The following is a 10,263-nucleotide window of genomic DNA, read 5'->3' as shown; positions in this document are numbered from 1 at the left end:
TGACTAATTTTAACTTTTGGCTTAACAGTTCTGTTTTTTTAATTCTGATGCTGTTTTTATTTGTTAATTTATCTCCTGCTGAAGTGATCAGAAATACCAACATCTCTTTCAGGTTAAAAATATCTTGTATCATGCAGTCAAGGAAATGGTGAGAGCTTTGAAGATACATGAAGATCAAGTAGAGGCTATGGAAGAAAATTAGGTGTGGTCCAGTTTGATGTTTTCAGGCCATTGAACTGGAATTACTTACTCTTGAACAATGATATGTATGTACACTGACTTAAGCTTCATAAAACCATCAGTGCCAAGAAATTCTCTTTGTAGTAATTACTTGTTACTGACACCACAGCAGTATAGCGTAAGTCACAGCTCCTGTGATTCAGTGATATTAAAACAAGCTTAATTTTAAAGCAGCAATTCATAGCTGTTTTTGTATTATAGTGTATATGATGTTTGTGAAAATGCCAGATTTAAAATGATGTATTTATTTTTGGAAAAAAAATACAAAATTCTATGCTATATTGTTGATCAAGTGTAAATGTGACTATGTACAGTTTACTAAAATAACTGATATTTTTCACTACATTGAGACAGTTACTGTGAGAATAGGACACAAAACACCAGCTATTGCCTGCATTTGGGAAACTGCTGAATCGCACAGCATACATGTCATAATTAGAAAATTACTGCCAAATGACTGTAAAATTTGTAAAATATAAAGTATATAAAGTAGATACTAAATACAGACACTTCAATATTTTGTTGAAGCTATTGACTGTACAATTAAACATTTTCAAAAGGTGTAATTTATTTAAAATTGTCTCATTTTGGTAAAATTTATGTGAACTTTTAAAGCTAAATATTAAACTTAATATGCTATGTAAATATATACATATATACATTTAATGATGTATTTTTTTAAAACATTGGCTTGCTTTTATTTGTTAAAGTGCAAGTGTTACATATGGCTTTGTAAAGTTGAGAGGGGTTTTACATTTTCCATTAAAAGGACTTTATCAAAAATTGGCTAGTCTAAGAGTTCTCCCTCTTGATATGCCTATTACTGGGGGCTTCGTCATCATCAAGGTGACTACCAGCATTTTCTTGTGATACAGTGTCCTCTCCTGGAACATTTCCCTCTTGTCTTTGATTCTTGTAATCTTTTTAAGCTTTCTTCAGATGTTATAGGTCGTCACAAGTAAGTGCCTCCACTTTCTTGTCCTATGGCCCAGCTAATGAATACAGGCAACTCCAACATTTGTTATTTGTGAATAAATACATTTAGCTGAAAGAGGAACTCATACATTAAAGTCATGATCGTGAGAGTATGTGATCATAACAGTATCAAATAAGTGCTCTTTGCCGCAGAGATGCTGTGGCAGGGAGAGGAGAAGGAGAGAGTGGGGGCAGGTGGCAGAGAAGAGCCTGCAGGCAGCCAGCCTGGGTTGAATATGAGTTCTGTTACTTACTGTGTGACCTTGGTAAGCTGCTTTAATTTGGAGTCTTGGCTTTAACAGCTGACTCCTCGTTACCAGTTGGTTGCTTGAGGCTCACATAATCCTACCCTAACCCTTACCTTTTGAATTTTACTGGAAATATGTAGCCCTCCACTGACACCTGCAGGATGTTGAAGGGATGGCCTTTGCTTATCTATCTATCTGAAAGCACATAGCTTAAAAGAAAAAACTGGTAGCCTAAGTTGTGACCTTGTAAGCTGCTTGGTTTTTATCCTGTTGCTTATGTCCACCATTTTTTAGTTCCACGTAGGCTGTTATGCCACCCTCTACTCCAGGCAAGGTGCAGCCAGGAGTGTGAGCAATTCATTACATTTCACATTAATACTCTACCTGGCACAAGGGTTAATGGGATGGATAATAATGACTTGGCCAGTGGTTTTAAAGGGGGGGGGCGGGGCTGGTGAGTACGTGCATCTTTTGTAAGATTTTGACTTTTTAATACCATTTTTCCACAAGTGCCTCAACTCATTAAATGGTATGTTTTGCTTAAACGTTTTTGTATATTCTGTCGGATTTAATTTTGATGTGAAATTAATTTCAAGCCCATGATACTAATTCTGGAGTAGACCATCTCCTTCTGGTCCCCTAAAGTCTGCCAGGGGCCCAAAGTCTTTGGTGGTTTTCTTCCAAAATGTTTTTGCTTCTCTTGCTGTTGTTTGAGCCACTTTTAAACCATCCTGCAACCCCTAGAGAATAGCTGAAGCTAAGGCAGATCAAGCCTGGCAGTGTGGCTTTCAGAGAAAACTCATCTGATGAGAGTATGCTATCTATTGTCTGAATCCCATGCTAGTGAAGGGGTTGGGGGCGGGGGGAATGGAAGAGAGGACCATAATGCTTGCATCAATCATTAAAGACATCCTTTGACTTTTTATAAGGCTGGGGAGCTGTTATTGGTCCAGTTTCTGATGGACAAATTCCTCTGACCATTTACTTTGTCCCCTCCATCCGGTTGGCTCAGACGCTCCTCACATATGAAAGCATCTGAATACGTCCATTTCTTCTAGACAGTGAAGTAGTATTAAACGTAGAATAATTTGGAAAACTTCAAGATCAAGGAGACTTTATAAAGGAAAACTTGTGCTGAATATTTGGGTCCCTCCTATTAAATTTATTCTAATGTCATTTGAACCTGAATATGAATTCCTTTTCCTGATTAATAAATTACTACATGCATGGCAGAATTTCTCTTCCACCATGCATTTTGGGATTGTAGCACCCATAGAAATCATCGTCTAGTTCTCTGTTACTTCCCTTTGGTAGATAGGGTATGGGTTTAACGTTATCTAGGTAAGAATAGTGAGCTTCAGAAGAAAAGTGTACTCATGTACACATACTATAGATACAGCATGTTCTATTTCTAGATGCCAATCTGTCAAAGCCCAGACCAGATCAGGATTTTCAGCCATAGAAGAGGGGAAAGAAAATGACAATTAAAATCCTACAGCTATTCAGTATACAAAACACAATGAATTGGGGTGTGTAACAAGTAGCCAAGATACAAAGGTATATGCCACCAACCCTGTCACCAACATTCAGACTCAAACCTTTCCAAAGTCCAAAATTTATGACATTCCTGGCTATCCAATAATTAGGTTAACCTTGACGGTTATGTCTTGAAACCACATAGAAGGTACAGGAACTGAGTAATAGTAAAGTACTTTGGTTATCACAGTAATCAGTCTGGCTCTTTGAATGAAAGCAAAGTGACTTTCAAACAAAAATGAAATGTTAGTAAGCTCTGGGTCACTGGCTGCATACAAAGTGGCTTCCCTTTCTTGATTGGGGAAATTTCTACAGCTGACTTAAGCTGTTCAGTCAGTTCTCTGTATATGAGCCAAGCAGCTGCAGCTAAGACTGGAGAATTGTCTGTGTTTTCTGTGCTTTATCTATAAAAAGGATCTCAGCCCTGGGGTCAGTGGTGGGTATTGCAAGGATCTGTGTTGTACGTGTAGGTCAGAGCTGGACTCCATTTTGCAAGGTGGTATATTCTGAGGGACACATTAGGAGTTCAACACTGTTTTCCTGCCCCCTAGATCTTAAATCTAGATTTGACAAGTGAAAGATATGGATAGCTGGGTCAGTGAACAAATGGAAACGAGTAAGTGCAAAATGAGATGGGAACCGACTGCTTTCCCAGGAGAGCTCCTATGTTCTCTGCCAGCACAGTGAGGATAGTAACAGATTCACAGGTCCTATCAAACTATTGTAGAACACAGTACAAAAAGCAAAGAATCAAAGGTAAGTCATACAGGTTTAGTAAGTGGAAGAAGTTCATGATAAAGGGCATGCAGGGATCACTGCCCCCCGGCCACACAGAGCATGAGAGGTATAATACGTGTGGACATTTTAGGATATGATTTATTATGTGTTTGGCACTGGTAATATGATAAATTATTCCATTAGGAACCTCAGGATTGTGCCATCAATGCTAAATACTATGTAACAAGTACAGTGGATCATTGCACAACACAGGCTTAGGGGCTCTGACGCCCGCACAGTCGAAAAACCACATATAACTTTCTAGTCAGCCCTCTGTATCCAGTTTTGTGTCCAAGAACTCAAGCAATGTGGATCATGTATGTTGTACTATAGAATTTACTGGAAAAAGTCCACGTAAGTAGTCACACAGTTCAAACCCCTGTTCAAGGGTCAACTAAGGTGTAAAACACATGGAAAAGGTGTAATATATATTGCCTGGGGTTAATTAAGGAAGGCTTCAGAGAGGTGGCAGTATTTGTACAATCCTTCAAGGAACAGAAAAAATGGGACAGAACGAATGTTGGGGACATATTAATTTGCCTTCGGCCCTTTTCCATAGACACATTAGCTGTTTGAGACTTCGAACATCTTCCAACAGTGACTTGACAAAATCATTTACTCTTAAACTCTTGTTCTATAAGAGGAGAGGGGAAGGAGCTGCTTCTGGGACTGCCGTTATAAAAGGTTAAGGATTCGGTTCAATAGAGACCTTCCAGGATATGTTATAGGCAAGGAAGTGTAGTCTCATCTCCCCCATATTCTGCAGTTAAGAGTAGATTATTTTCATATCAAACACCTGGAGACACTATGATCACTTGAGGTACTTTTCTTAACTGAAATTTTAGCCAACCTAACATTTATTATGTCCAGTCGTTCCTTTGGAAATTGGTAACCATATGTGGCATATACGGGAAGTTTTCACCAAAATTTTCTAATAACTATAACTTATTCTTTTTGCAGAAACAAATGTTGAACAACACTTTGTTAGCAAACTTTTTCCAGATAGGGGAAAAGCCAGCCTACAACCTTTTCCAGCCTATAACCTTTTAGGAAAGGAGACAGAATCCCATTATACTTAATTCCTAAAAATCACAGCACTGTGCAAAAAGTCCAGTAAAGCCCACGGGACTTAAAGGGTGGGGGGAATGGGATTTGCTCATAACATTGAAAACCTTTATCAGAAACATTTTTTAAAAGGCGGTAGTGGTTTTACATAGGTTAAATATTTAAGAAACAGATTACAAGTGTGGCACTTTACCTTGAAGAAGACTGGAGGTTTGCTTTGGAAGTGGGTGTCCGAAGGGTTGCAGCTTGTGACTGAGATATTGTGAAGTGGTGGAAGGAGGGTTATCTGAAATTAGAGGGAAAGCTGTAACACCAGATCTGGACGGGTATGGCTTAATACCACCGGGATAGTTCAGCTGCCATACTTAAGTTTTCTCTGCAGTCAAAATTGCCTCTTAGGCAAACATAAAGTTCACATTACACTCAAATTGTTCCGTATATATTAATCACGCTGGGGTGTATCTGCCTTTTCGAAACAGCTGAACTGACTGTACAACAAAAGACTATTCAGATCAAAGCTTTCTAAAGCCAATGAACCCATAGGATTTCAGAAAGTTCTAGGACTAGTATTAAAAAGTTGGAACATCCGTTTAATTGGTTATCAATGACTTAGTTATCCTGTCACACACCCTCCCACAGGAGAAATGAAAGTAGAAATTAAGCCCATTTAAATTGAGCCTGGTGACAAATGATTATGTATTCTGAAAGAAATGTACAAGCTCCAGAAATTGTACAGTCATGGGAAATTGCTGTTCATCCTGGTTACTGGATCTTTGAGGCACTACATAGGACATACTGATGTACTGCACTCTGCTTTCACATGCTACCTGAGTTAGGGAGTCCACATTTTGGTCTCAGCATTCCATTCACATCTTTCCAACCATTAGCAGTTCCACTACTGTCAACTAAACACTGGGGAGAAGGGTTTATTAAAAGTTAGGGATGACCACTGAGTCACCCTGAAACTGATTTTTAAAACCTCAGGAATTTAAAAAATTGCTTCATCTATTTTTTCCTGATTTATCAAGATAGGTGAGTACCAACAGTATAAAGAACTGAGGGTAAAAGCGGGTGACCACTCTATTGGTTTACCTCCCACAAATCTTTATGTGTTTTTCCACTTTATGGAGCACAGATCACGTGTTATATAAAAACTGGTATTATGTTAGTTGGAAAAAAAATGTCATTCTAACATTTAAACTAAACATTTCTAATAGCTTTATAATCCCACAAACAGATTTATTATCGCATAACCATGGAATGGCAATGCTGTTTTTCAGCTGGGCGGAAAAATTGAGCCATTGAGCCAAAGTCCAAATCGCTGTCTTGAATTGTGATCCCATTCATTCTCTTGCCAGTTTTGCAGTAAATGAGTTATGTTTAAAAATTTAAACAAATTCCTCGAGTAGTATATTCAACCTTAAAGACCAAAGAAAGCAAAGGTCCTTCTAGAATTTACCACAATGCTCAAAAGTGTTGGGTATTTAAATAAATGAAAATTGGTTTGTGACCTTACTGCTGCCTCTACAGAACTTTTAGTTTTTACTCTTGAAACTAAGGAATTTTGTGGTAGTGGTTAGCTTCTGTTTCAAATACCTGGGCCCCTCCCTGGACAGCCATTTCCTCATAAGAACAGGGAAATAATCTGATCTAAAGCCAATAAAACAACCTACTGGTGGCAACAGAGGCCCTGGGACTTCATTATACTCTCAGTACTGAGACTTCTTTAGAGAATTAACTTCCAGGGAAGATAGGCCTGAAAGTCATCTGGTTCCTCAAATCAAGAATCCCCTTTCTCAGACCACAACCTCACTTTCTTCTTTCTAGAAGCTATCTTTTACCTCTGGGAACCCCCAATGAGGCAGGCATTAGTCCCTCAATCCTACCCTACTCACTAATCACCTAAACTTATTGTATCCTTTGTCTTCCTGGACTCTGTTAACCTTCAAGATATTTGTATCTTGACTCCTTCACCTCTTTTCCTTTTGACATACCCAGAAAACACTACCCTTTTTTCCCCAATTTAATGTCTACCATAGAGAAACAAACGAAGGACCACAAAAACTGGCCCCAGCCTTACCAAGACTTTTTTGGCTACTGAGCCAAATATTTTCCATTCCTCAAGACCAGGACCTGACCCTGGCCCCCTCACTTTCAGGAAATGGGGGGAAGGACAATCCATATGCACCTCCCCCAAATTTCCTCATGTGTGTCTTGCCATGATCTGATTCTGACCAAGCTTACTCAGTTCTTCCTCCCCATTTCTGACTCCATGCCTTTGTTCTTTACCCAGGAAGCCATTTCCCCATCCTCTGACCACATCACTACTTTCATGAAGGCTACGCTACTTATTTTATAGTTTTAGTGGCAGAAGGAAAGATGGATATTTATTATCTGGTGCCTGTATTTCAGATGACACTGATTTAAATATTTTTGCCTATACACAGCTATAAAACCACTCTTGACTATGAGAGTATTTACTGAGAATATTTACTAGAGACCAACTAAGGATTTTTAAACTCTGCAGCCCACCACAAACTCCCTCAAGTGAACAAGAACCAGAAAGTTTCTCACCGTCCACTAGATGGCACTGTTGGTCTGCGGTGACTCTTAGAAGGACTGGCTTCCAACTGGAACAAAATAGACAAATTCTTAAAACAGTCATGCCACTTGCTCTGGCAGAGGTCTCCAATTAGGCTACACTGGGATTATGACAAAATATGATAAAGATCACTGTCTAGAATGATTCGATAAATAACAGCTATTATTACTAGACTCTTCAAATAGGTTATAAACACACCCTATAGTGGACTGCCTTACATTTTTTTTTTTTTTAGTATTCTTTTAAAACAACAAAACTTTAATAACAACTCCTCACAGATGAAAAGGGATAACACAGAAAATGGACATTAGGGTTTTCTGCAAGTGCTTGTAAGGACAAGCTCAACTTTCATCAGGAGGTCTCCAACTTCTCCTTGGGAAGCAGAGTAGCTGGGGTGCAGTGGTATAGTATGCACCTGAAGAGAAATCTGAATGACTAGGCCCCTTGGCCACAGTAGGAAAACTAGACAACTCAACTGGGCCAGTGTGGCCCAATAGAAACAGCACAGGACTGCTAGTCAGACCTCTCTTCTCTTGGCTCTGCTCCCAATCTGGTATAAAACTTCATGTAACTCCTAACCTTCTGGGCCTCAATTTCTTTTTTTTTAATAAAATAATAGGTTTAAATTAAAGGTCCTAAGAATTATAGCATCCAAAACATATCAAAACAAAAAGTTACCAGCCAAAGCAATCTTGAGAAAAAAGAACAAAGCTGGAGGTATCATGCACCCTGACTTCTGGACTACACTACAAAAAACTACAGTAATTGAAACAGTATGGTACTGGCACAAAAACAGACGCAGAGATCAATGCAACAAACTAGCTCAGAAATCAACCCATACACATATGGTACTGGCACAAAAACAGACAGAGATCAATGCAACAAAATAGCTCAGAAATCAACCCATACACATATGGCCAATTAATCTACAACAAAGGAGCAAGAATATACAGTGGAGAAAAGACAGTCTCTTCATTAAGTGGTGCTGGGAAAAACGGACAGCTACATGCAAAAGAATGAAATTAGAACATTTTCTCACACCATGTAAAAAAACTCAAAAGACCTAAATGTAAGACCAGAAATCATAAAATTTCTAGAAGAAAACAGGCAGAAAACACTCTTCGACATAAATCATAGCAACCGTTCTTTTTTTTTTTTTTGGATGTCTCCTCAGGCAAAGGAAACAAAAAGCAAAAGGAAACAAATGAGACCTAATTGAATTTAAAAGCTTTTGCACAGCAAAGGACACCACTGACACAACAAAAAGACAACCTACTGAATGGGAGAAAATACTTGCAAATGTTATGACCAATTAGGATTATTAATATCTAAAATATATAAACAGCTCAATATTTTTTTTAAAAAAAAGGGACTGAAGACATGAATGGACATTTTTCTAAAGAAGACAGATGAACTTCCCTGGTGGCGCAGTGGTTAAGAATCCACCTGCCAATGCAGGGGACACGGGTTCGATCCCTGGTCTGGGAAGATCCCACATGCCGTGGAGCAACTAAGCCCGTGCACCACAACTACTGAGCCTGAGCCCGAGTGCTGCAACTACTGAAGCCCATGCACCTAGAGCCTGTGCTCCAGAATAAGAGAAGCCACTGCAATGAGAAGCCTGCGCACAACGAAGACCCAACGCAGACAAAAAATAAATTAAAAAAAATAAAAATAAAGAAGACATATGGCCGACACATGAAAAGATGTTCAACACTGCTATTCAGAGAAATGCAAATCAAAACCAAATGTCACCTCATGCCCATCAGAATGGCTATAAAATGGAATATTACTCAGCCATAAAAAAGTAAATTTTCTGCCATTTGCACTAATATGGATGGACCAGTAGGGTACTATGCTTGGTGAAATACATCAGAAAGACAAATACTGTATGTTACCGCTTAAAAAAATAAAACAAATGAATATAACAAAACTGAAACAGACTCACAGATACAGAGAACAAACTACTGGTTACCACTGGGGAGAGGGAAGTGGGGAGGGGCAAGATAGGGACAGGAGATTAAGAGGCACAAACTACTATGAATAAAATAAGCTACAATGATATATTGTACAGCACAGGGAATACAGCCATTATTTTATAATAACTTTAAATGGAGTATAATCTATAAAAATGTCAATCACTATATTGTACACATGAAACTAATACTGTAAATCAACTACACTTCAATTAAAAAAACAAAAAAGTGCTTAGAAAGTGTTAAAAGCTAAAAGATAATGTATCTAACATTTTGAATTGACTTACCTAGAGACAAAATATTTGCATTGTTTCAATAACTCTGTGTTAAAACACTAGGGATAGACAATGGCTTGAAGAACTATTTTGAAAATATCTTCTTATTCCCCCTTAAGCATGGTTTCCAAAGTATGGATTTACATGTGGTTACCATGGCAGTATAGCTAAAACTGTTACTACATACTAATTTTCTGAAAGAAATGTTTGTTTTTGTCAACATTCTGTGAAAAGCTAAAAGAACTCAGGACTATGCTTTCTAATGCCCAAATAGTTTATCTGGGTTCAAAAGCAAGAGGCCATCACGGAGTAAGGAAGGACAAGAGTCTACTCCCCTTCCAGTACATGATCATTCACTTTGCTTTAGCGGAAGCAAGCTTTCCTTTAAACCCCTTTCAGGGCCTTAAGCTAGACAGAGAAGAGAGGAGAACATCTTAAAAACAAACCTCAGCTAGGAGATGAGGCATGTGCCCTGTGGAACAATTAAACAAGTGTTTTTGTTTTAAGGACCTACTCCATGGAGACACTGCTAGGCTGCTGCAAAGGTACCAAGTCATCTGGTCAAAAGA

At 38.5% G+C, this 10,263-nt stretch overlaps 1 protein-coding gene and 1 long non-coding RNA gene across 11 annotated transcripts in view; one reads left to right on the top strand and one right to left on the bottom strand.

The window, feature by feature from the left end:
- The window catches only part of LOC149747230 (uncharacterized), a 26,284-nt gene extending 18,877 nt beyond the window's left edge, over nt 1–7,407 (bottom strand). Inside the window, exon 1 of the long non-coding RNA XR_016388054.1 lies at nt 5,035–7,407. This is a non-coding gene — a long non-coding RNA (uncharacterized LOC149747230). The remainder of the gene's footprint in view (nt 1–5,034) is intronic.
- JMJD1C (jumonji domain containing 1C) overlaps nt 1–10,263 on the top strand; it is a 314,148-nt gene extending 303,885 nt beyond the window's left edge. For all 10 annotated transcript variants that reach the window (XM_022560594.3, XM_089897544.1, XM_089897537.1 and 7 more), the window contains one exon: nt 113–10,263. In XM_022560594.3, coding sequence (XP_022416302.2) covers nt 113–202 — 90 coding nt within the window. In that variant the 3' untranslated portion in view covers nt 203–10,263. The remainder of the gene's footprint in view (nt 1–112) is intronic.

This window comes from Delphinapterus leucas, chromosome 16 (assembly GCF_059928025.1).
Source record: "Delphinapterus leucas isolate spDelLeu-1000000601 "Yukka" chromosome 16, BTC_Dleu_Yukka2, whole genome shotgun sequence".
Taxonomy (NCBI): domain Eukaryota; kingdom Metazoa; phylum Chordata; class Mammalia; order Artiodactyla; family Monodontidae; genus Delphinapterus; species Delphinapterus leucas.
This window is presented reverse-complemented; position numbering and strand designations above follow the sequence as displayed.